General features: G+C 42.7%; 2 protein-coding genes across 2 annotated transcripts in view; both read left to right on the top strand.

The window, feature by feature from the left end:
* SCLY (selenocysteine lyase) overlaps positions 1–27,853 on the top strand; it is a 62,534-nt gene that overhangs the window by 19,140 nt on the left and 15,541 nt on the right. The gene's annotated exons all lie outside the window — the stretch shown is intronic.
* ESPNL (espin like) lies at positions 325–27,709 on the top strand. The gene is made up of 10 exons (XM_081006099.1): positions 325–3,151; positions 5,832–6,022; positions 11,777–11,963; positions 12,946–13,128; positions 13,823–13,954; positions 20,565–20,658; positions 21,954–22,069; positions 22,570–22,767; positions 23,858–27,504; positions 27,689–27,709. Exons 1-9 carry the CDS (start codon positions 2,858–2,860, stop codon positions 25,418–25,420), a joined length of 2,958 nt encoding a protein of 985 aa, XP_080862225.1. The 5' UTR covers positions 325–2,857; the 3' UTR covers positions 25,421–27,504; positions 27,689–27,709.

The following is a 27,853-nucleotide window of genomic DNA, read 5'->3' as shown; positions in this document are numbered from 1 at the left end:
CAAGGAGGTGGAAGGTGGCTGTCTTTGATAATGTATGAAATTGAAGAGGAGAGAATTTTCCAGCATCAATCTACTAGACTTCAAAAATGTGTGTGTTTGTGAAATTCACAGAGACTTATATTATTAAGCTTCATGCCAACAAAGGTCCGTATAGTTAAAGCTATGGTTTTCCCAGTAGTGATGTATGGTAGTGAGAGCTGGACCATAAAGAAGGCTGATTGCCGAAGAATTGATACTTTTGAATTATGGTGCTGGAGGAGACTCTTGAGAGTCCCATGGACTGCAAGAAGATCAAATCTATCCATTCTTAAGGAAATCAGCCCTGAGTGCTCACTGGAAGGACAGATCCTGAAGCTGAGACTCCAATACTTTGGCCACCTCATGAGAAGAGAAGACTCCCTGGAAAAGACCCTGATGTTGGGAAAGATGGAGGGCACAAGGAGAAGGGGACGACAGAGGATGAGATGGTTGGATAGTGTTCTTGAAGCTGCCAGCATGAGTTTGACCAAACTGTGGGAGGCAGTGGAAGACAGGAGTGCCTGGCGTGCCCTGGTCCATGGGGTCACGAAGAGTTGGACACGACTAAACAACAACAATGGTGTATATTCAGCCCATATGCAAAAATTCAAAAGAAGTGGGCTCCATAGTTACCTACAATTCTATGCTTTTTCTTTGTATTTTTTTTAATAACAGGGTGAAAGATTTCTAGGAGGATGGAAATACACATACTAAGCCACACAGCTTATTTGCTCTACTTGAGGCATTTATTATTATTTTTTATTTGCCTGTCCTTCACCAGCAGATCCCAGGATGACCAGAATTTAAAATTCAGTATTAAAAACAGTCAAAACAAATTGCAGTTGAAGGGCTAGGGCGGGTCCTGAAAACACCTCAGGTGTGAAAGGCCACAGTGAAGAGGTGCATCTGCAACATTTGTCGAAACCAGTATAGCGGGGGTCAGCAACCCTTTTCAGCCGTGGGCCGGTCCACCGTCCCTCAGACCATGTGGTGGGCCAGACTGTATTTTTTTGGGGGGGGGAATGAATGTATTCCTATACCCCACAAATAACCCAGAGATGCATTTTAAATAAAAGGACACATTCTACTCATGTAAAAACACGCTGATTCCTGGACCGTCCGTGGGCCGGATTGAGAAGGTGATTGAGCCGCATCCGGCTCACGGGCCTTAGGTTGCCTACCCCTGCTGTATAGTGAAGCTGACGGGCACGTCCCTGTGCTCAGCTGGTTGACTGACAACCTATATCAGGCTTCTTCAGCCTTGGCCCTCCAGATGTTTTTGGCCTACAACTCCCATGATCCCTAGCTAGCAGGACCAGTGTTCAGGGATGATGGGAATTGTAGTCTCAAAACATCTGGAGGCCCGAGGTTGAGGAAGCCTGACCTATGTTTTACATGCAGAAGTTTACAGGGTCAAGCTTTGGCATCTCGTAACTACAAGAATTTGGGGTAGCCAGCCTAGGGATGACATGGCCTAAGACCTTGGATTGCTGACAAAGGCAGCTCCATGTGTTCATGTATGATCCAGCAGGTGTGGCATAGAATGCACTTTGTCATATAAGATACTGGAAGGAGTAAGTGACCTATCAAAATGCATAATGAACGGGGATTTGGGTTTGAAGCCCGTCTTAGCTCAAGCAAAAGTGAACTGATCTGCATTGCAAGCACAGCTGTAGAGTGAATGGAGATAAAATTATTATTCTCCTTCAAATAGCAAATCCTGCTTTTACAAAAGAAGAAACAGAGCTGGGAGATTGTGTACCCTCACAACAAGTGCGGATGCAATGATCCAAATGGGAAAACCCTGGGAAAAGTTGTTTGTGTTCTGGCGGCAGAAAAATATTCTATGTGATCATTTGTTTATGTGATTTCCACAGATTTATTATGAAACAATTATAGGAAACCATGGGGAAGATCTGCACCATCATGAGAGGGACAAAAATATTCTATCTGATTACTTTCTAATGTATTGTGCATAGATTGATTATGGAACATTTATAGATGCTTGAAATATTTTGGATTGGGAACAAAATGTGTTAAATAGAGAGAGATGACTGGTGATTGTATATTATCTGTTTTAGTTCATTATAAAGAAAATGGAGTAAAATAATAAGGCAGCTTTGACATCTTGCCTCTGTAGAAACCCTCTTTATTAATTCACAATATTTGCCCTCTTTTGTAATATTAGAACACTAATTTCTTTGATGGTGGAGGATTGTTGCAATCCCAATGTGGCAGAAGTCTGTAGAACCGAATTATTTAGTGTTGTATCATCATCAGTATTTAACCTATCTCTTTGGAATTTCCATTATTTGAACAGATATCAGCCACACCATACTAGAGACATGTACATCACAATTATAGGGGAAATACTAGATTTCCTGTTTACAGCCGTGGTTTTTACAAATTTGAATCTAACTCATAAACCATCTCACAGCGTATTTTCTGTGTTTTATCAGTCAATGCAGGAAAATACAGTAGGAACTGAAACACACACTAATTGCATCATAGAGCTGTTGCTCCTGAAAGCCTCATATTTTTCAAACGAACACCAAGCTTACTTTATATTTTATCACGCCACTCTTTATAACAATTCAGGATTCAGTGCCACAAGTGGAAGAAGAGTTAATAACATCCCTGATTCTGCCAGGAGCTTTTAGCTGTTCTCTCTCACCTGCCATGTGCCCCTTCTTAAAAAAAAAAACACCCCTGCAGTACATATGCTTTCTACAGTACCTTACCCGGTAACCAGAGACACATAGCACCTGGCTGGTACATAAAACAAGAGACTCTGCGAAAGTAGGACCTTCCAGTGAAGACAACAGCAAGGCTCCCAGAGATGGGAGACCAAAGGGCTATTTTAGCTGCCAAGGAAGGAGACTTGCCTATGCTGGAGCAGCTGCACATTGATGGTACTCTGGACCAGAACATCACTGACTGCTCGGGAGCAGGCCTGGTGCATCATGCGTCACGAGCAGGCAGGCTGGAGTGCCTCAAGTTCCTGGTACTGCAAGCAAAGCTTCCCGGGAATCAGAGAGCAAACAATGGTGCGACCCCAGCACATGATGCAGCAGCCATGGGCAACTTGGCTGAGCTGAAGTGGCTGATCAAAGATGGAGGCTACAGCATGCAGGTAAGGGGTCTGACAAACAGGGATCTTGCGGGAGCAAGGTAGAACACTGGTTGCAGCTAGACATATTTGCCGTGGGTGGTATTCAATAAGTTTTCCTATCGGGCTCAATTAAGGTAAGTTAGTGATGTCCATTAACGACAATAGGTCTATCTTGAGGAGGAGGAGCATTGAATACCACCCAGTGTTTTTGCACAGGTTGCTGCTCTTAGATTAGACTTGGGTGGCAGAGAGTGCCGGCACCCCTTGTCTACAAACAACCCTTGCTGGACTACCAACAGCATTTAACTCTTCTTGTCCAAGGGAGACTGCGGTGTTTAGCAAGTCCTTCTTTGTGGTGGGTGTTGTGTTTAAAGTGGGCTTGTTCATTGCCAAAAATCTGAAGTGAGTTCAGTGTATGCTCTTCATGGAGACACACATTTATTATTATTATTATTATTATTATTATTATTATTATTATTACTACTACTACTACTACTACTACTACTACTATTATTACAGTAGTACCTTGGGTTGCTTCAGATTACATACGCTTCAGGTTACAGACTCCGCTAACCCAGAAATAGTACCTCGGGTTAACTTTACTTCACAATGAGAACAGAAATCGCGCAGTGGCGGCGCGGCAGCAGCGGGAGGCCCCATTAGCTAAAGTGGTGATTCAGGTTAAGAACAGTTTCAGGTTAAGAATGGACCTCCAGAACGAATTAAGTACTTAACCCGAGGTACCACTGTATTAAGCTTACAGCATATGATACATAATAAAACATCAAAAATTAAAAACTTCCCAATACAGGGCTGCCATTGTATCTCCCGCAGGATATTTGTCACTGAGTGCTGGATCACAAAGTGTTAATGGGAAAGGGCAAATTTTGACCCCATGGCAATGTCCCCCAAGTGCAGCTCTTTCCCTACTCCCACAAGGAGAAAGCAAACAAGTGTGCTTGGGACATCATTGGGGTGGAGCATTAACTTGCTCCCTGCCCCTCTTGCCCCAACTATTTAAAATCAAGCTCCTTGTCTGTGACTCTGAGTTTTGTTTCTCTGTAACAATGGATTTTGGGGAATTGGCTTTTTGATTGACATGGTGCCATGGGCTTCCACTGCAAGCTGCAGCATATGCTAGCAAAGAATGCAAATGAAAGTATAACACTGCAATAACGGTCAGAAAAGCTGGTGCTTGTCTTTCTAATAATAATTACTGCTTCCAGATGTTACCACATAGGAACACTGTATTAAAATCCCATTCACTCATCCAAGGAATGCATGGAGGGGGGCAGCAGGGCTGTGCCTGAGGGCTGCCTACACTCATTCAGGTGAAGGCATGCCATCAGTGCCATATCCTGTGGACATGGCCCCTCTCCCTCCTCCACTTGTTTAATGAACATGTGGACATAAATGAGTGAAAATAGAGGCAACGGCCAATTCATGTGCATCCAATTGCACATGCATGCATGGTGCCGAACCCGGAAGTGACCCAAAAACATACCTGGAAGGGGTGGAACGCTTTATGCAGGCCATGCCAATGCGCACGAGGTCCAGAACGTAACCCCTGCACAAAGTGAGCATTGCCTATAGCTTAAAATCATTCTGGGTTCCTGGATCTTTTGACAGGCCAGCTGAGGCAGTTTTTGTTGGGATATCCTGATCACCTTCAGGATGAGGACATACAACACAAGTACGAACGTATAAAGACATAGACTGATTTAGCTGCTTTACTTATTTATCAAAGTTTCTATCCCCCTTTTCCTCCCAGGGGCTCAAAGTGGCAGCATACATGGTTTCCCCTATTTTATCCTCACAACAACCCTGCGATGTAATTTAGGTCTGAAGTCACCCAGTGAGTTTCTTGACTAAGTGGGGTTTTGAATCCTGGTCTCCCAGATCATAGACCAACACTCTAACCACGATGCTACATTGGCTCTTTAATGGTTCTGGCTAGAGGCAGGCTCACAAAAAGGCAACACACTGAAACAATCACCTCATTACTTGCTCTCTAGGGAGACACGGGATTGAGAATACATGACTGAAGTCATGTTTCCTTTTGCCCCACCTATACCCCTCTGGTTTTTTAAAAAACGAAAGACATGCATTTGTACAGTACTACAGTTGCCTTCTTTCATACAAACTATTTAATCGTTTCCAGGCCATATTCACACTAACACTTCCATTTTCCAAATCTGCAGTATACTTTAACTTCTGTTGTATTCTAACGAATGGCTGATCACGAGTGCAGCAGCTTGCTAATGGAGGAACATAAGAAGCTGCCCAAACTGAAACAGATCAGTACTGTCCACGCAGACTGGGAGCAATTCTTTCAGGCCAGAGGTCTTTCCTCTTCCCAGAGATGACAGGAATTGAACCTGGGACCTTTTGCATGTAAACCCTAGAAAGATGCAGGATCTCATCATCCTCCAAGTCCAACACACAGTGCATGGTTTCTGGGTCATGACACACTATTGTTACTTTTTACATTTATATAGTCCATCAGTAAATATTCCACCTCATTAAGTTTGGTAAATGGGTATGTGGGCCTGTTTCAACATCCCCCAGAAGAGGCTGTTTCAAGTGGTCTCTGGGTCACAATTACAACTTACAAAGTGGTCGTGACATTGATGTTAAGGAGTGAGAGTGGGTGGGGAAGAGTTAACCACTACTCCTGAACTGTTTCTTCTGCCCTCCATAGGAGCAGGATGCTTCAGGGGCTTCTCCCCTCCACTTAGCTGCTCGCTTTGGACACCCAGAGGCCATTGAGTGGCTGGTCCAGGCAGGCTTTGACACTGCGATGAAGACAAAGGAAGGTGCTGTGCCAGCTCATTATGCAGCAGCTAAGGGTGATCTCACTTGCCTCAAGCTGCTGGTTGCTGCAGACCACAGGTAGGTAAAAGCACAGCATATTGATATTCAGAGGGCAGCCCATTTGCAGCATTGCAAGGCACTGTTTCCTCACTTGGAGCTGTCACTCAGGCCTGCACTATGCACATGCAATGCATGGGGACATTATTTTCTGTGTATGCCCCAGTGCAGTTCTGCATTTACCACCTCTTTCTGCCGCATGCAGTGATGTTCTCAAGTCAGGACTTGGGGGCAAAAGCCCAGGGTCCCACTCAGAGGAGGGCTCCCAAGCACAGCAGGGCTGGATAGCCACATTTTGAAGTAATACTACACATAGTCATCTAAGGAACAAACGCACGCCAGTACAATCATTGACCAGAGTTGCTGTGCTACTGCCTGCCTGTGTGGTCTAGAGAACACACACTGTTGATATAAAAATTATTCAGTAAAATGAAATCAGTGTAGCTGCCTATGATGGCAGCACACCCCTCCTGGGCCATTCATGTGGTCAGGGCTGATGGGAGGTATAGTCCAACAACCTCTGGGAAGGGCACAAACTGATGGATTGCACGAAGAAAGTGCTCTGGGAGCAGGGTATAATTTTGCACAACTTCTACAATTCCAACTGTGCTTTCTGGTGTTGTTATTGTGCTGTGATCATGGAAGATGCTGCGATCAGAGGAAATGCTATCCAGGGCAGAGCATACATACTTGCTCTTTGTGCTAGACTTTCTTCCTGCAACAGTACACTGGGACAGCTTGTATGGAGGAAAAGGCAGCTCACAGCGACCATTTTCAGAGTTCTGAGAGTACATGGCTAGGTTAGCCTAGCAGCGTAGAGTTTTCCTTAGTGTTTTGTTTCCATGCCACAGCATTTCCCAGATGCTCTGTGTGTGTTTGTTGACAGGACAGAAGGCAGGCGCTTAAGATCTTTGCTGAAGCGGATTGTGTTTCCAAAGGCAGACGCCTCATAACCATCTGCCTGAGTGCTTTTAATCTCTTCCCTCATCTACTACAGCCCAGCATCTTTTCCTCCCTCTCTCCCTCCATATATATATATTTTCTCATTCATTCTGCAAAGTCATGCAGAAGCTGTACAGTGCAAGAATGACAGATGTGAAAGATTAGCAATGCAAGTTGTGGGAACATGGGGAGCTGTTATAAGGTGGTCCTTGTGACAGATTTTTACATGGCATCTGTGTGTGCAAATTTAATATACTTAGATACAAATCTAGACATAATTACTACAACGTACATAGAAACACAATGCATCTCACTGTAGTGGGGAAGACCATTCTCTCTATGGAGACATGTCCCTGTGAGTCTGCTGTCCAGGCGCTAGCAGCTGATGGGAAGCATCAAGTCCCCTCCTCCTACTCTCTTCTTATGGTTCTTTATCTTGGACTAAATTCAAAGAAGAGAAAGATCAACAATTCAGCAAACATAGAATAAATTCAGTATTACAAAAGAAACAATCTAGACTTAAATGTGTAAGTACAAAGCAATGTGTTCTTGTTCTGCTTGAGGCTGTTGGTGCCCAGTCAATGTCTTTCTGATGTGCTTATCGTTTGGGTGAATTTTCCAATATATCTCTGATAGATATTCCCAAAGGGTCAGATTCCTAATTTCCAGAAGGCTGTTGCCCCCTACAGCCCTCGTGTGTTGTTACAATTCCCTCAAGCTCATCTTTCACACAGAGCCCCCAAAGGCTTGTTATCTGTTAGCATCACTAGACTCCCTCAGCTGTTTACTCTGCTTCCTCTTGGGGAAACATGAGGAGCAAAAATGCCAGGAAAGGCAGAGCTAAGGGAGAGGAAAATGTAGAACAACCCATCAAAGCACAGTTGAGGCAGGCTGTGGAGTGCACTAAAGCTATTGGGGTCAATGTTTAAGATTGGGTTCCAGTTACAGATAGGTAGCCGTGTTGGTCTGCCATAGTCAAAATAAAAAAAATCCTTCCAGTAGCACCTTTAAGACCAACTAAGTTAGTTCTTGGTATGAGCTTTCGTGTGCAAGCACACTTCTTCAGATACACTGAAACAGAAGTTGCCAGATCCTTCTATATAGTGAGAAGGTGGGGAGGGGTATTACTCAGAAGGGTGGTGGGAATGGGAGATTGGCAGATAGCTGAGATGAGCCTGCTGACGACTCTTAACGACTGTAATAGGTCTTACAGGAAAAGGCAAGGGGTGAGAAGGTGAGAAATGGCTTAGTCATGTATAATGGGATAAGAATCCAATGTCTTTGTTCAAACCAGGTCTCTCCATGGTTTTAAGTTTGGTAATGAGTTGCAATTCAGCAGCTTCTCTTTCCAGTCTATTTCTGAAATTCCTTTGTAGTAAAACAGCTACTTTGAGATCTTGTATAGAATGTCCTGGGAGATTGAAGTGTTCTCCTACTGGTTTCTCTGTTTTGTGATTCTTGATGTCAGATTTATGTCCATTTATTCTTTATTATTTATCCAAACCTTACGCCAAAGAATAAATGGACATAAATCTGACATCAAGAATCACAAAACAGAGAAACCAGTAGGAGAACACTTCAATCTCCCAGGACATTCTATACAAGATCTCAAAGTAGCTGTTTTACTACAAAGGAATTTCAGAAATAGACTGGAAAGAGAAGCTGCTGAATTGCAACTCATTACCAAACTTAAAACCATGGAGAGACCTGGTTTGAACAAAGACATTGGATTCTTATCCCATTATACATGACTAAGCCATTTCTCACCTTCTCACCCCTTGCCTTTTCCTGTAAGACCTATTACAGTCGTTAAGAGTCGTCAGCAGGCTCATCTCAGCTATCTGCCAATCTCCCATTCCCACCACCCTTCTGAGTAATACCCCTCCCCACCTTCTCACTATATAGAAGGATCTGGCAACTTCTGTTTCAGTGTATCTGAAGAAGTGTGCTTGCACACGAAAGCTCATACCAAGAACTAACTTAGTTGGTCTTAAAGGTGCTACTGGAAGGATTTTTTTTATTTTAAGATTGGGTTGTTTGCCCCAAAGGCTGAATACATTGTGAGAAACCTTTTTATACTCACTGTTAGGGATGGAGGAGAAATTAGATAGGCTAGTGTGTGTAAAAATACATGTGTTAGTAAACATGACATACACAAATGCATGCTATTGGAAGAAATTGCTTTGCAAAAATGTGTAGATAGGCAAAATAGCATATAAAGATGTGTAGAAAAGGACAAATGTGCCCTTGAATGATGATGAATTTCCACAATGACTTTAAACAAAAAGAAATTTGCAAACTAGTGTGAAATCTTTCAAGAAATGAATTTAAAATTGAAGTGGTGGGGTAGGGGGATAAACTAAGAGAAACTGAAAGTGACAGATTCACCTATCTCTACTCTCTCTGTGTGTCTTTTCCCTTTTACAGTAACAATATATAAGGCCAGTCCCTTAATTAGGCAGAGTGAGGCAACTGCCTTAGGCAGTTTATTATAGGTATCATGAAAGAGTAATCGTTTGTCACTTATTTATTATTCAGGGAGGGGAGAGAGGCTTGTGGGATTTTCTACCTCAGGTGCAAGAATAACATGACAGGCCATGCACCTTGGTTTGTTGGCGGGGCATAGTGGATATTTGCTGCTGCGCCTGAGGCAGCAAAATGTCTTGGGCTGGCCCTGGTACTATGAAATATTGGCTACAGAAGACAGGTCAGAGGGAGGGAAGCTCACTGAGAGGTGATAGGAAGGCTGGCATAGGCCATTATCACATGGAGGGCATAGATCAGTCTAAGCATTTACCACCTGATTGTTGTTGCTGTGGTGGAAGAAGTGGTGAGGAAGCATTTATAATGAAGCATTCTGGCCAAGAGCAATTGTCCTTTGCATTAACAGCTATTGAAGTAAGAGCCACTTTGAAATCCTGGGTGCAAAAATGCCTTAAGAGTCAACAGCACACCTCTAGTCCAAAGAAGCTTTTTAAATGAACGCATCCAGCAATCCTATATCCCCCAGCCCTTATCCAGGAGGCAAGAGGAGAGTGATATAAAATAAACATGGTTGCCCCCTGCTGGTAATGACAATGACTGAAGTCCACGATAAAACACCTAAAGTAATTATGTGAATTGATTCCAATCTGTTTCCTTCACTTCTTGCTTTTAAAGGGTTAAAATGTTTTTAGTAAAAAAAAAAGTTTATCTACATGAATCTGGAAACTGTTATTTAGTTATTACAATTTATCCCACTCCTTTTTCAAGAAGCACAGGGCAGCAGACGTGGTTCTCTCCTCTCTTCCCCAGACAACCTAATTTTATTTTCACAATAAACTTGTGAGGTAGGTTTGGTTTAGAAGGAATGACAGGCCCAAAGTCACCTGGTGAGTTTCATGGTAGAGTGGAGATACGAACCTGGGTCTCCCTATTCCAACATTAGCTGTTGCACTGCTCTAGTTCTTTATACACACGAGCGCTTTCACATTTAATTCAGCATGCATTTTTTGTGTGCGCCATTTCGCCTGAGATACTAAGTCCTCTTGATTAATCACAGGATTCCAATTTGACAACAATGTATTTTGTTTGCATTTTTTTTTGTCCCAAACCTCTATTTCTGCATTATACTAAAGTTCCATTTTTGCTGCTACCCCCACCGTGCTGCAGCTCCTTCTGCTGTTATTTCTGTTATTGCTTCTGCCTCCACTTCCACTCCTTTATAAGTTGTGTCATATTCCATATACTATACCTGATGCCAGGTACATTTCTCAGTGCTTTGGGGCTTTGTTGCATTTGGGAAGTTCTCTTTTTTAATAGAGCTTTTCAATTTTCCAATCCCCCATTTCCATCAGGTGCTCCCCTTTGCTTTCATGTTAGAGTATTTTCCCCAATGTCCTCAACCAGTTATTTCCCCTGAAAAACGTCAAAATACAGGGAAAGTTCTCCTATAAGACATCTGGCTCCTCCAGCTCTGCCTTTCAAATACAGTGGTACCTCAGGTTACATACGCTTCAGGTTACATGCGCTTCAGGTTACAGACTCTGCTAACCCAGAAATAGTGCATCAGGTTAGAACTTTGCTTCAGGATGAGAACAGAAATTGTGCTCCGGCAGCGCGGCAGCAGCAGGAGGCCCCATTAGCTAAAGTGGTGCTTCAGGTTAAGAACAGCTTCAGGTTAAGTACGGACCTCCGGAACGAATTAAGTACTTAGAATCATAGAATCATAGAGTTGGAAGAGACCACAAGGGCCATCGAGTCCAACCCCCTGCCAAGCAGGAAACACCATCAGAGCACTCCTGACATATGGTTGTCAAGCCTCTGCTTAAAGACCTCCAAAGAAGGAGACTCCACCACACTCCTTGGCAGCAAATTCCACTGTCGAACAGCTCTTACTGTCAGGAAGTTCTTCCTAATGTTTAGGTGGAATCTTCTTTCTTGTAGTTTGGATCCATTGCTCCGTGTCCGCTTCTCTGGAGCAGCAGAAAACAACCTTTCTCCCTCCTCTATGTGACATCCTTTTATCTATTTGAACATGGCTATCATATCACCCCTTAACCTCCTCTTCTCCAGGCTAAACATGCCCAGCTCCCTTAACCCGAGGTACCACTGTACAGCCTTCAGCCTTGCTCTCAGATGCCCTCATCACCTGGGCTTTTGGCTTGTCACCTTTGACGTGGCAGAGAATCTGTGCCTCTGACAGCTTCATGATATATATAAATTCCATGTGGGAATGTGCCTGTCTATATGCAAAAATACATTAAATAAGGAATTATGTAATTGTCACGCAGAGGCAATGAATCCCCAACCCCCATCCCTTCTAATATTGGCATAATTCCTCTCCTCCAACAGTTGCGTGAACAAGCAGACTCAGAGTGGAGCCACCCCGCTGTATCTCGCCTGCCAGGAGGGCCACCTGCACATCGTCCAGTTCCTGGTGAAGGACTGTGAGGCTGATGTGCACCTGAGAGCACATGATGGCATGACAGTGCTCCACGCAGCTGCCTGTAGTGGTCACTACGCTGTTGTCATCTGGCTGGTAAACCTGTACTTTTACATTTTAGGTAGCAAGTGTCGTTTCTTGACAAGAATATGAATATGCTCCTCTGGATAACTGTGTCACTGAAGGTCCCTCCATAATTTCTTTTTATTGCACATTCATGATGTTTTCTGTTCATTATGTTATTGGGACAGTCACACACAATCCCACTTTTTTCCTTTTCTTTAAAAATATATATTCATTGATACTTGTCCAAAGATATACAAAAATTCATACCCATTGTGAACTATCTTTTTATAATGAAATACATAATATAAAAAAGAACAGAGACAGAAAGAGTATAAGAAAGAAAGAAAAGGAAGAGAGAGAGAGAGAAGAAAGATAAAAGACTTCTGATTCTCTGTCCTGCAGCTAAATATAGTATTCACTCATTAACGTCCAACCATTCTGTCTTCCATAAACCAGTATTTTTTCAATCTTCAAATCCAGATAAGCAAGAAACATTTACATTTTAGCAATGGGAATATATTATTTGAATCAACCCATGACATCATTTTGTCCACTGTAGATTGTTCTGCAGTCATATGCCAGCCATGGAGCTCAATATTTCTTTTTTATCATACATGTTCTTAAATGCTGCATTGTTAACTAATTTGATTGCCACTCATATCTTTAATAATCAGAACCGTCCAGAATAGAGAGGTCTGCCACCAAAAGGTTTAATTGCCCTTGTACTTCTTTTTTTATTTAATATAAAAGGTATGCAGTTTTAGCTTCTAACACCCCCAATGTCAGGCACAATTCTGTGGTACGTATGGCATGCAGCGTATATAGAAAACAAATTGCAGAAACGGAGGGTGCTTCCACACTATTTATCTGTTTGCAAATTCCCTCTGCTTTCTGCACTAAAGTACCCCAGGCAGCTGCAGAAATAGGTGAATGAAAAAACAACAGCTCATCTTAAAAAAAAACCATTTGGCTTTGACTCCTACGTAATCCTCCTTTCCCCCCCTTCATGTAGGTTACCTTCACTGATGTCGGCCTCACAGCACAGGATGCAGAAGGAGCCACTGCCCTCCATTTTGCTGCCAGAGAGGGACACACTGCAATTGTTGACAGACTCCTCCTTATGGGAGCTAACGTGGTGCTGGACCATTGGGGAGGAACCCCACTCCATGATGCAGCTGAGAATGGGCATCTCGAGGTATTTGGTGATACCATGTAGCGAGGGGAATGAGTATTGGATCAGAACTCAATTGATGGCACAGCTGTACTCATACGGTGTGTTCAGCCATGGTTGATCATGACGTGTGCATGCCATCACTCCCCTCTCCTATGTGGCTGACAGGAGGATTTGAAATAATAATAATAATAATAATAATAATAATAGTAAAAAGACCTGGAACTGGGTTCTGGTGCGTTCCACCAGAAGAAAAAACATTGGTTTCCCCTAACATTTACTCTCCCCCCCCCCACCTGCCTCCCAGGAAACCATCCGTGTGGTTACTTAACAGATTCAGAGTAGCCCACACTTGGTTGTTTAAACAATCAGCTCATGCATCTTGTGTTTGTATCAATCCAGCATCCATAGTGTTTAAACAGCGTAGGGAGGATTTTTTAAATGGAAGCCCAAAATGAACAAATGATGGAGTTCAGTGGGAATGGATTTCTAAGCAATGTCAGCCTACCTTCTTCAGTTGATGCAAAAAGCTTACCTTGAATAATTATTGATTTATTTGACTATTCTTTGACTTACGAACATTATTGTCCAGCTGTGACAGTTGCACTGGCAAAAGAATTGAAGAAAAAGCCCCCGTTGCATTCATGATTCCCTTTCTTGTTCATAAATTGGTTGTACTGATTAGGGTGATGGTGGTTGTTTATGCATTTATTTGCAGTGCTGTCAAACCCTGATCTCCCACCAAATAGATCCAGGCATCCATGACAGGGATGGTTACACTGCGCGAGACCTGGCAGAATACAATGGACACAGGCAGTGTGCATGTTACCTACAGGAAGCAGAGAAGCTGGTAATCTAAACATTATATTTTGATCATGTACAAGTCTTAGTGTTCATGTGAGTCACTGGAGACAGAGGCTTCTGTACTGTTTCCTCGGTGAGCTGGATATGTCACCACAAGGCAGAAGACTACCACACGAGAAAGGTAAATTATCCAGGCTTCCATAATATTATGTATCCCTTGTTAAAAATCAAAGCAGAAACCTTCTCAAAACATTACTCTAAAAAAATGAGCAGTGTGAACATTTTCAGCTCATGGTCATTGAAAGCTGACTTCCATGGTCATTAACCTGCAGCAGGTCAGTGGACAAGCCAGGGCAGATGTTCCTGATGTTCTAGTTTGCAAGGAGCAAGAGGGTTTGTTTCTTTCTTTGTTGCCTGGTGCAGTGTTTCGGTCCACTTGTTGAGTGGTGTTCTGAGCTACAAGCACTCATTGAAGCAGGCAGGCAGTGGAGGGGTGGGGAAATGGAGTATCCTGAACGAAGGTATGGCTGGTTGGCTGGCTGGAACACTGAGCAGGAGCACAGTACATTGCAACTTTGCATAGCAGGCTCTGCTTGTTAGATATATTAGTCACTGGGTGACTAGTTAGTCACTGAGCCTGTCCCATCTGAATCCTTAGATCTGTTTGCCTCATACCCATTCAATCCACATAAATTTATTGCCCTATCTCACCAATCGCCATGTGCCAGACAAATATTAGGAAGTTATGTCATTGGGTTTCCACAATCTCCGCTCTGAAACAAGTGGTTGGCTCCCTTCTGCAGCCCTGATGGAATTCATTCTGTGCTCCTCTTGCCTTTGCAGCTATTTTTGGCATGCTGTTGAGAAGAGTGGAAAATTTCCACCTATTTATGTCCCTAGCACGGGGCAACAAGTGGGCAAGCATGTTGAAGAGCCTTCTGGATTCCTCTGCCAGTGTGAGGACATGGATACTAGACAGCAATTAGCCAGCAACTGATGGTGAGATAAGAAGGGTCTGAAGGAGGAGTTCAGAGGCTGCTGAGTGAGAGCCTTCAGTAAGGCAGCGGCAAGTTTCCACAGCTGAGGCTCTTCAGCAGCAAGAGAGAAGCACCATGGGGCATCGGAATGGCACTGTGGCTAACTTGAGAAGCTGGCTCTGAAATCCTAATCAAGCTCTTAGGTTTCACCGAACAAAGCATAGTAAATCCTTGCCACAGCCCGAGATTTGGAATGGGAACTTTTGAAACCAGAACCTCTTCCCATCACTCAGTTCCCATTAAAATATTAATGGGGGGAAAAATCTCTCCAGAACACTCTTTGGCAATGACTAATTAACACAGTGCTGGCGCCCACATGTAGATCGGGGTTCTGGAGACACAGGGGTCTGTGGACCTCTCTTGCTCAAGCCTTATGGACTGAGGGAGGGGTAAAGACTAAAACAACTTCAGTCACGGATGAGCGCAGCCAGTTCTGTTCATGCTGTAATTCATAGGCGACGACTCTCAGAGGCCTCGGGGGGGCCCATGTATTTTTTGAGGAGGCCTGGCTTCTCATGTTTGGAGGAGCCCCTTTGTTCCTCCTTTTGCACAAGCCATGACTAAGCCAGGAAGTCCCAAACTAACCATAGTTTGTTATTGTCCAGGAAACAATGTTTAGCAGCTCTGGAACATAAGATTCTGCTTTGTTCCAAAGCAGGTAAACCATAGTTTGTATAAAATGGAAATATATGGTTTATTACACATTTCCTCATTTAATTGCAAGCAGAGACTGAAGGCTCAGGCAAGAGACTTGTGCATCTCTTGGGTTAATAAACTAAGATATGATCATTGAAATACTGTTGCTAAATGTAAATATAGGTATGTAAGTACTTTCCAATTTCAATCTTCTCCATTTCTAGATTTTCCAATCTTAGTTCAATTCTCCACACTTCTGGATTTTTCTATGTTATTTCCACTACAGTGGTACCTCGGTTTAAGAACAGTCCTGTTTACAAACAATTCAGTTTACGAACTCCGCAAAACTGGAAGTAGTGTCCTAGTTTGTGAACTTTACCTTGGTCTAAGAACCAAAGAGTGCCTGGCGTGCTCTGGTTCATGGAGTCATGAAGAGTCGGACATGAATAAACGACTAAACAATCTGAACAGTGGAAGGGCACTGGCAGCAGAAGGCCTCGTTAGGGAAAATGTGCCTTGTTTTAAGACCGTTTCGGTTTAAGAACGGACTTCTGGAACAGTTTAAGTTCGTAAACCGAGGTACCACTGTAATATATTCATTCTCAATGCACCTGTTTTCTGAATATATGCATTTTTCTAAACATTGGTTGGAGGACTATATCACAAAATTTGGATAACTGTGAATTTTGAAGGATGGCTGTGTTTCTGTTCTCGTATTGTTTCAGAAAGTAAGAATCTGATAAATTTGATTTCAAATATGAACTGAACCATATTTCTCCTCCATCCCTTATGTGCACATAGCCAAAGTCGCATAATGTATAGAGTGTGTTAGGATGAAATTAACTATATTTACCAACCAGCTGTGAGCATAAGATGGTGCCTGGCTAAGAGGCCGTTGGCTTTTTATGTGGTAGACATTTGCTGGTGTTCTGTTCTCTGCCTGTAATTAGCACCACTGTACATAGTTGCCTATGTTGAGAGAGGCTTTGTTCACTAACATCCTTGGTTAGAATTACATGTCCTTCTCAGCACCTTTGACACACATACTTTGATCCAATTTCCTCCTTGCAAGCACAACCTTTGTTCCTTCATGGGCCCGCTACTTCTTGCATTTGTGCAATGTCTTACAGTAAATGTTAGGGGAAACCTTTTGGGAGGAAGCTGCAAGAGGAGCAAAGTGTGCCAGCTCCTCTGTAACATTCTTAAGAACGCCTCCTTCTGGGGAAGCCATCTTTCTCAGCCATGCTCAGAGCTGGAAGGTTAACCCAAAGCACGCTCTTTATCAAATGGCCATCAAATTGTTACTGTTTTAATTTAGTGTTAATGTGACATTTTGCATTTTTACATTCCCCAAGCGTTTGAGATGGGCTTAATGCTAGCAGTAAAATCGGATTAATAGATCAAATGTTTAGGAAACGGAGAGAAGCATTATTTTGGAATAACACTTGAAAACTTCATCCGCTTGAAAACTGCTAGCTGGTTGGGGGCAGTAATTATCTCCCTGAACTCTGTGAATAGCTCTGAGTTCATTAGTCTCATAGTTCATTATTTTATTCTAGCCCCGTACTTAAATTACACTTTTGTAATCTATCACTGCCAATCCATTATATCCATATATAATGTATGGAGGCTGATCTGATGAGAGAAGTTATTCATGTAAAGACCATACCACACAGGACATGGGCATTCCATGGTCAGATCTCTCAACTTTAAAAAAATAATAATTAAAGTCACTGAGAGGGCTCCTATTTTGAAACAAGCGATGATGATGATGATGATGAAGGGACGTTTAGCTCTTTTCTCTCTCTGCTGTTCTTCTGAAATAACTACTCTGAACCTGCCATTAGCTCTGCAGCTTTGAAAAAAACAGGCATGATATAAGTGCTCCTCTCACCCAACTGCACAGTTTATAGCAGCTTCGGGCTGGGGGGTAGCAACGTAAATGTACAAAATAGCATGAGGGGAAAGAAAAATCAAATACTCTCTCCACAGTGCTGCTGCTGTGACCAAAATTGCAGTGCTGTGTGACTCCTTTAAAGTTTATTTGCCTTTTTAACAAAAGTCATCACATGATTGATCTTAAGGCTTTGCAGAGGAATATGGGAGAATTCAGCAACTCATTTTCCTCAGGGTGCCTGCGGAGACTGGAACAATTCAGGCAGCCTCTGGGCCTAAATATTTTCTTGACCCTGCTGACCTCTAGGGCTGGCTACCAACAGACAGTCGGGTCCATTGTGTGTGTGTGTGTGTGTGTGTGTGTGTGTGTGTGTGTTGGCTCTACTAAACCCAGCCGAGCACTCTCTTTCCACACAAAACTTACTCATTTTAGAAAATGAATGGAAAAGGAAGAAGGGCGCAGGCAGTTCAGTTTCCTGGTTACAGCTAAAGGTTCTAGACCCCTTGGGCTGCTTTGCCAGTTGCCACCTGATGCCCAGCCTTCAAATATTAATGCAATGCTAATTGTGACTCCCTGACCTCCACCCTTTCTCCTGCTGGCATTTGCCACACAATGCAGTTTCTGGCTGCCTCTAGACTGAGTGGGTTCTCCAGTTTCTCCTCCTTTTAAGAGTAGTTATTAATATTCCCTGGTTTGTTATGAAAATCTAATCTCCCTAAGGGCTGGATCTAATCTGAGCAGCGTTTGTTCATCTTTTCCCTTCCGTTCCAAATGGACCCCACCAAGGACAGGAGGTGAATAACTGGTATGTACATCTTTGGAGCAGTTCCATAAATTTCTGCCTGTCATTTCTGCCTGGTGGATAATATGGGGGCCCCCTGGTGGCAGAGAAGAATTCAGGGCAGTGCGACCGGTTATGCCACACGGGGCTGCAGGGCACCACAACTATGACTTAGTGAATTCAGAAGAACGGAAGGGGGGCATGCCAGATTTTGGGCTCACACAGGGCACAGGAAATTTGAAAGACCAAAGTTGACCCCTGCTGGTTGTGGTACAGTTGGGGGTTAGCACTTTGGGTGGTGGTGTAACAATCTAAAATCTAGCCTTCCGGTGTCAATTCAAGAAATACAGAACAAACCTACAGCATGTTAATGTCTTGAACTCCAGCTGTGCTGTGCAATGTTTGTTTTCAATTGATTTTCTGAAATGCAGTGTCACTGATGGAATGTTTCCATATCGGAACACATGTTTCTGTTGATTTAGCTGAACATATCACTAATTTAATTCTAATGCCTTTAAATTCTTTTTATTCTAATACCTTTAGAATTAAAGGCACACTTGTTTATATTTTGAAGAATTAAAAGTACTAGTGTTTTATTGTAACAAGTAGAAATAGCATATTATCTCTCACCTCTTTTAGTGCCTTTATATTGAGGTCCTGGTGATATGCAAATATATGCCAGTCAAATGAATCAATTGGTTGTTAAAAGGCAGAATATTATTCAACTAAGCACCTTTGCTGGCGTGGTGTAGTGGTTAGAGTGCTGCATTAGGACCTGGGAGATTAGGGTTCAAATCCTCACTCAGCCATGAAGCTCACTGGGTGACCTTGGGCCCATCACTCTCTCTTGGCCTAATCTACCTCACAGGGTTGTTGTGAGAATAAAGATGGAGGGGGAAATAACTGTGCATGCCATCTTGAGCTCTTTGGAGAAAAGGTGGAATATAAATGTAATAATAATAATAATAATAATAATAATAATAATGTAATATTTTTTAATTGGATGACAGCCCTTATGTTAACTAAATGCGTAAGACTAATGCTAATACCAAGCTGTAAAGGGCAAATAGCACAACCATTCAACGGACACGGATACAATGGCAAACTTATACCGACACAGGTCACCCCTGATGACTGTACACAGTCCTCTAAAACAGATCCCCATACATACTCTCTCTGTGCCTAGTCACAAACCAGAGAGTGGACTGCAAACAGCAGAAAGTACAATTAAGCACAAATTTAGTGAATGACAGTATGGTAGATTGAATGATAGGATGCCAGCTAGCTTGTAGGCAGGAGCGCATCTTAGATGCAGTATGGGATCAGGTTGTAAAGCCAATATATAACTTTCTATCTTAGTTTCTTTAACTGTAACGTTATTGCTTTGCATTTTTCTATCACGCCATGTAACTGAGTCCTTCAGCCCTATGCTTTGCAATTCCTTTCAATGTTTTTTCTTTTTCTTCTCGTGACTTGTGCTGTTGTGCTCTTATTCAGAAAGCTGTGCATCCCATATTGTTCACTACCACCCCCGCCGTACACCAATGTTTTCCCTCAGGATCATACAGGGCTACAAGGGAGTACTATGTGATGATTTGTTCTGCTGTCTTCTACAATTCTTGATGCTCTGATTGACTAGAAGGCAATGCAAATGTGCAAGAAGCTTTTGTATTTAGAACCTCCAGGATGGTTTCCATGGGGCTGATGTACTGATTCCTCTCTTATTATCTATAGTCCACAATGGATAACCAAACAAACCTCACTGTACACAGACATGCACTTAGAAGCTTGTGCGTGAACTAGTGATCTGGGCCTAGACATTGAACCTGCTCATACACAGTGTTCAACATTTTGAGGCCCTGCTCCATGTTCTGCCAACTTTGGAGGGGTGCTTGGTGGGGGCACAGGAACAGGCTTCTTGGTACTGGCACCCAAATTGTGGGACTCCCTCCCGAAAAGGGGTTTGGTTGCCTCCTCTTTTGAGCCTTGCAAGGGTGGCAAAGACTCTTTGATTCTACCATGCCTTTAAGCTGCTTGAACTTCCAAACATATTGCTCTGCTTTCCTTTGATCCACATCAGTGAGGCCAAGGGGTGGGCTTGCACCCTGGAGGGGTCACTTTGGTGCTGCTAACACAGCAAAATCAATATGGGAGGCAGAGTTACCAGTCTCTCCCCCCTGGGGGCACACTCCATTGTCTCTCGAGACAGATGGATGCCAACAACAGAACAAACCAGGCCAGAGACAGAAAAAACGCTTTTAGTTTTCAAAGATTACATTTCTAATCTTCCCTTGTGTATTTTTAGATCCAGCAACCAATGAGACCTCTTCAATCAGATGTAAGTGCTGCATCAAATATGCAGAAAAAAGATATTAATAGCGCTCTTCATAGAGCACCTGGTGAGTAATGCCACCCAATTAACTTTCCTGTGACAAATATAAATGCTGAGCATCCCTGAAATTCAGTAGAGTAGACTCTTTCACATGTTAAGTGACCTCAAAGCATTCATCTAAAGCTTGAAACTTGACCTTCATAATAGGAGAACCTGCCTTTTACAGGGTTCCCAGTTGTGCAGAAAGAGCCTATGTGTATGCAGGAACCTCATTAGACCTTTTAAAGAAACATGGGGGTTGGTTGTGGAGACAGAGTGTTAGATACGGAGTGTTAGATATGTTCTCTGAACACCTGCAAAAGGCTAATGCGGAGGGGATGTTGTGGGAAGGCCAATCAGTTTATGCCACAAAGCAGACTGTTTCTTCTCACAATCCAGGATAGGAGTGACTGTGTATCATCTAGACCTACATCAGTATCCCATTTGCCACAGAGATGTTAGAGGAGGGGTTATTTATTTATAAGATTTCTTACCCACCCTCCACCATAGGTTCCCAGGGCAGGTTACAACAATAGAATATGCAATTATAAAATCAATGATAAAACACATAAAAATGGAGCAGAACAGTAGAAATTCAACAAGAGGTGGGTCTCACAAAAAAAAGGTGAGACCTTAACTGTCAGAGGCCAGGGTAAAGATGTGTATATGAGTAACCACTTCGAGTACACATGTATATATGAATAAACTCATGATCCTCATCATCTCCAGGATATGGCAAAAGCTGTACAATGAAGTGGCCAAAATGCTCTCCTCTGGATCTTGCTGAACTACATCTCTCATCATCCCTGACCATGCTAGGTGGCTCTGATGGGAGGTGGAGTCCATTCCGGAGATAAAAAAAACTTTGTTTGCTTGTGATTGAGAGTGTCCTTGAGAAAGATTAGTTTAAAACACATTGGATGAGATCTAATAAGATATACTGGATATCTCAAATAGCAACTTTCCGTGGAAGGTGATTTCAATCATGTCAAGGGATGGACGATCCCCTGCAGTAACTCCTTTGCTCTTTAAAAACAACAGCGTGGGAGATCTTGTTAACAGATCTCCCACATCATGTCTAGTTTGCCCATATTATGGGGGTAGGTAGATGTAATTGTGCAATGTTCCTTTGTTTACGTCCTTTGCTGGCATGACAAATACTGTTGTGTGGATGTCTACATAACTTGGAAGGAAATTAACCTGTTCTCAGTGGTGCAGAACAGAAATGTCTTAAGCTTATCAGTGGTCAATTCAATCTTCTAGCTCTCAGTGTGGATTTTGGTGCATCACTGTAGGATTCCAGTATGTTTGTCTTTCTTCCAGCTTCAAAGTCGTTCGACATGGTGAAACCCACTGAATCAAACAAATCACTGATTCCCGAGCTGAAGATCAATAAATCTCTGCAGAAGGCGAGAATCACCACATTGTTCTCAAGCTCTGTATGTTGTATGATAATCTACACCTCTTTGTCTCTCATCTGTTTTGTATTCGTAATCCCGATGATCTCTCCTGCAGTTCTCTTCCATCTAATTCCTTTGTTTTATTTTTCTTTCTCTTTTCCTGCTAGGTTTAGCTATTAGGCTGACCTGCCTCTAAACACATCCTTTCAGAAGTGTTAAAAATAACCCACAGATGGAGATATATAGCTTTATGTTCCACAACAGGGACAGGGAACCTGTTGACCCTCTGGATTTAGGTGGACTACAACTCCCATCATACGTGGCCAGGCTGACTGGGGCTGATGGGAATTGGAGCCCAGCAACATCTGGAGGGCCACAGGTTCTCCAGCTTTGCTGCAGGTAGCCCTTCTAATAACTTTGGGCTTCCTGAGAAGGTACGTGCCATAATGTTTTGAGGATCAATTGTGGTAGATTCATGAGCATCTGTTCTTCTTTAAACTCCTTAAAAGTTGCTAACAAGTTAGGTGTCCTCCACGCAGGGTGAGAAGAGAGAGACACCAGATGCTGCAGTACCAGGCAACCTGCTCTCAATGCTGGATGAGCTAGGAACATCGGACATTGATGCCTTGGTGCCTACTCATGATGAGCAAGGTTGTTCAATTCCAGAGTGGAAGCGGCAGGTGATGGTGAGGAAATTACAGGCGCAGCTGGCATCTGAAGAAGGGATGGGCAGGAAGGTACTGTATTGAGCCAATAGAAGGAAACTGTGTCACTGTACTGTCTTACCTGATTCACACGCTGGCCTCCGTTTTTATTGCAGTTAGGTTGCCCTAAGAGCAGACGGGCAAATAATATACACATTGTCTATGTTTTGTAAATGTGCTCTGCTAAGATCTAGGAAATTTGGATTTCAGAGTAATTCCCAGCACTTCCTTTTGCATGACTCTGTTGCTCCCGGATCAATAAATAACCAGACAAGACAGTGAATGTAAATTTGGGATCAAATAGGCCACAACTTTATAGATTACAGATGTGAATGGTTTGGTCTGACGGCACATAAGGCCACCACCATGCTTAGCAGGGTTGGGCCTGGTCAGTTCCTAGATGGGGGATTGTCTAGGAACAACATGTAGTATTGACATCAGGTATACACCTTCACTGTACTCTTTTTGGTGCCTGCTGTTTAGACAAGCCTACACAGATATGTAGAATGCTGATATGTATTTGAATCTGCTTTTATCACTGAATTTATTTATTTATTTGAATATTTTAAATAGCTGTTTTTAACTGCTTTTACACATATTTTTATTGCTTTATTTCTTTTTTTAATAATAATAGTAGTAGTAGTAGTAGTAGTAGTAGTTTTTGTAAACCACTCTGATGTGGGGTTTTTTTGAATAGTCAAGCAGTATATAAATGTTATGGAATGAATAACTAAAATAAATAAATATGTTGCCTTGGATTCCATGATAGACAAAAGGCAGGTCACATTAGTAAGTAAGTAAGTAATAAGTAAGTAAGTAAGTAAGTAGTAAGTAGTAAGTACATCCCTATTCAATCACTCAGGCAGGTGGCTCACTTTACAGTTGTATATCCAAGGTATAAGTGTAGCTGATGGTAAATAGTTCTGTGACAAGATGAAATTCTTTGTTCTGACTGAGGCCAGGACTTGATGATCTGTTCCAGCCCTATATTTCTATGAATCTGTGATGTGCTGAGTCACTTCTCTGACTCTTCATTTTTGGCAGGCTGGGGAAAGGGGCCTGAAGCGATGTCTTTGAATTTAACTGATGGCAGTCTTTCTTTCTTCCCTGCTGCCCCATCTAGAACAAGGAGAATTGCACACTGGAGATGGATGACTGGCAATATTCTCAGTCTTACAATGCCATCCTGGGCCCTTTTGGGGAATTGCTCACTGAGGATGACCTGCTGTACTTAGAGAAGCAGATTGAGAAACTGCAGATGAAGAAGAAATGCCAGGAGTATGAGAGTGAGCTAGGACGCCTGACAGAGGAGCTGCAGACTGTTCTCCCTGCTCCCGTCGTCAATATCACAGTCAACCGTCAGTTTCTGCAACAAGGCTCAGAGGATGGTAGCCAGGAGCTCCCTGCCTGGTGCAGTCATGTGTCTGGACTGGTAAAAAGCATGTCCATGCTGCTTACCAATGTCAATGGCATGAAAAAAGCAGCTAATGAGAAGCCAGCTCTACGGGATTCCCATAAGTCAAGCAAGACCAAGTGTATTTCAGGTGGCACTGTCAAGAGAGAAATCCTGGAGTGTGGCGTCTCTGTCAGGAATCTGAGGGGAAATTTTGAAAAGCAGGATCTTTGGAGACAAGACAAAGCTTTTGAGCAGCGAGGGTTGAATGCCATTCCCTGGGAACATGGGACAGCCAAGGAGTCATCCCCTCAAATGTTTCAAGGTACCTGTAAAAACAAGAAGCAATTGGTTTGTGAGGAACATGAGTTTGGAGACATGGAGAATGCCAGTGATTCTGGCGTCAGCTGTGAGGGAGCCTCCTCTGTGACTGGTTCTTGCATCTCAACAGCAGAGTCTAGCAACCTCCGAAAAGAGCGCATTGTGCTTCTTTTTCTCAGTCACTGGAAGAAATCTGCCTATACACCTTCCTTGAAACTCATGGCCAGGAGGACTCTTGACACCCAGGTGCCTGGAAAAATGGGACTGGTAGACGTGATGGCAGAGCTCAAGAAACAGCAGCCTCCAGTGCAGAAGCCCTTGGTGGAAATGAACAAGCTTGGCCATTTAGTTCAACAGAGATACACTATCCAGAATCTGATCAGTCACTGGAAAGACATCATCTCCCTTGTACCATCTCGACAGATCAGGCGCCTCAATCACCGGCATGCAATCTACTCTCCAGAACAATTCCTGCCATATGTCAATGGTGAGCCTATTGACTACAATAGCTTAACTCTTGACCTGTTTATGCTCGGCTATTTCCACATCCTAGAGCTGGACCTCTCTCCAGAAGAACGTAAGGCTAGGCATCTCCTTTGCTTTGAAGTTTTTGACCACTTGGGTGAGCATCGGTGGGAAACAGTGCGGGCCTTCCACAAAGCAGTGATTGATGAGATTGCTGCAGGCAAAAGAAGCTGGAAAGACAGTTTTGAGGATATTAAGAAACAATTTTTTGGTAATAACAAGGACCCAGCTGTGAACATGGAAATCAAAACATCACCAGTGGAAACAAATCTGAAACCAGTACCCAAAACAAGGGTCCCAAACATCTCTCTGGAGGAGGGAGACTCTGCCCCTGGAAAATGCTTTGAACTAGACACCTTTAGCAATGATGAGATCTGCAGGTATATAAACAGGAGTTTTGCTTTCTGGAAAGAAAAAGAAGCAGAGATCTTTAGCTTAGAGGGATGAGGATCTTTACATTAACAGTCTTCATTTGTGAATAGGTGTCTATAAGATTCAGAGTGCACAGAGTGGCCTGTCAGCACTATGACATGGAATAGACAGACATCGACTGTTCATTTTGCAAGTGGCTACAAATGCCTGCAAGATTAATTTGCAAAGGGGTAAACGACAAGTGATACAGATGAAGGGTCAAGCCTTCACTTCTTCTCCATTGCTTCTTCCCTTTAAAAAAAGGAACAAGAAATGTCAGTGCTTCATTACATATGGCTTCCCTTGACACAAGCACCCTGAAAAGGGCAAAAAGACTATGCCCACTCTGATGTCAATGCAAGTTTAAAAAATAAATAAACAGAAGGAGAACTGAAAGAAAAAAGAGTGAAAAGCTTTCCTCCCACCAGAGCATTGCTGACAGGGCTTAGGAAGTGATGGGTTCTCTGCCATGAAATATTCACCTTGGGATTGCTTAGTTTGTATTCAGTGTGTCTTTGTAAGAGTTCAAAAAGAGATAATGAGTTTTCCAGACATTTCCATTATATCTATATTTTTAAGTTACAAACAGTGTATCAGCAAAATGATCCAACCTGGGAAGGCCCCCAAGACTGTTTCTTTCACTGTTTCTCTTTTCATATCTTCAGAGGACTCACCAGAGATATCAACTGTTGTTATCCACTTTTGGCATGTATTTGAGTCTCTTTGGCATCCACTGCAATTAATCATTTACTGCTGAACCTGAAATGCACAGGTCTCGTGTTCTGCTACTTGCTTACTAGGCTTCATGGACTTAAAACACCTGAATGGATGTCCAAGTATAAATAATTTCATTTTGTAACTGTACATACATTTTCTATTTTAAATTAGATTGCGTGTTTAATAAAAACATTTCTCTCAGTAGAAACAAAAGGTATTTCCATCAAATTATTACTTAGAGAAATCACTAGGTTGTGTGTGTTCTTAAAAAAAGATCAGAAATAATGCAGGTTTTTTTTTTTTACTTGAGAATCTCTGTCTAGAAAAACAAAACTAGTGTCCGTTTCTTACAGAAGGAAATATAATGGGCTTGTTTAAGGACTGCATGAAACCACTCATAGTATACATTTAATAATGATGGTGATGAGGTATTGCCTGCCCTTCACTCTTAAGGCCCCAGGGCAGGTTAGAACAATTTAAAATACAACACTAGAAATGGTTTAAAAATGTACAATTTAAAATTTAAAATTATGAAATGTAGGGAACAAAATTTCTGTGCTTATCACTGCAGTAACAGTTGCTAAGATGTACAAGGAAGAGACTGATCCAGTGTGCTGGGAATGGGCAAATAGAAGAGATCTTGGGTGCACGAAGCATCAGTCAGGCTGAGTCACCACGGAACCTCCATACATTTCCTTTTGCCTTCCCATTGCCACAGTCAGACCCTTAATTTATGGCGTGATGTGGGACAGTAAAAGTAGCTCACTCTTTACTGTAGGTGGAAATGCTACCCTCTGTGACTGTTGCCCTGGTTTATTTGTGGACATTCTTGGGAAAGCAGCAGGGCACTACATAGGCAACCCACTGCAAGCTCTAGAATAAGCTCACTGGACTATATTTAGCAACCAACATTGTGATTGGCAGAAAGGTTTACAGAATGAGAGTGAGTGCTTGAATCATCATCACTGAATAAATGTGGGGATGAGGTACCTTTCTTTACATTGCTATCCTTTTGTACAGTTTCTAATTAAATAACAGGACATGTGTTGAATCTTATTTCTGGCAGTCCATGGCTCATAAGCTACCCCTCCCCTCCTCCTGAATTTTGCACTTTAGACTATTAGTTCAAAAAGGCACACATCTATAGTGCATTGGTCAGAACCATCGCACATTCTCATGTGCTTTTGCATTTCTCCCAGCCTGCCAAACAGGTGTGTGTGTGAATGTGTGAATGGCTTCACCCCACACTGGCTCTGGCCTCTCTTACTGGAATGCAGGCCCTTTCAGGGGTCCAGGGAGGCCCAAATCACTTTCAGATTTTGATGCCTCTAGCAGCAGCAACGGCGGCGATGAAGACAGCAACACATGACAACAAACGAAAACAATATAAGGCACGAAAAAGAGTGAGTGGTTTATATAATCATACATTTTGAAAGGGCATGTTTGTAACCCAACCTTGTGCCATCTAAACCAATATATTTTTTCTTCTCTTTTGACATTCTTAACTCTTAACTATGACTATGTATCCGCTAACAAAAGAATTATATCTTTTGCAAAACTGAATCTCCTGTTTGCTTTAATTTGCAGCTTTAAGTGAGGCAGCGTGTCACATTTTGATCCAATGCACACAAAAACAAGTTGTGAAATTTACCAGATGCCAAAAGAACCCCAGCAAGTGTCTAAATCTGAGGTCCCTTTGAACATGAGGCCCAGGCCCAATGCCACCCTCTGCCCCGATTGGCCCTGGGGGCA

Source organism: Podarcis pityusensis (genome assembly GCF_964106645.2).
Source record: "Podarcis pityusensis genome assembly, chromosome: 5".
Taxonomy (NCBI): domain Eukaryota; kingdom Metazoa; phylum Chordata; class Lepidosauria; order Squamata; family Lacertidae; genus Podarcis; species Podarcis pityusensis.
This window is presented reverse-complemented; position numbering and strand designations above follow the sequence as displayed.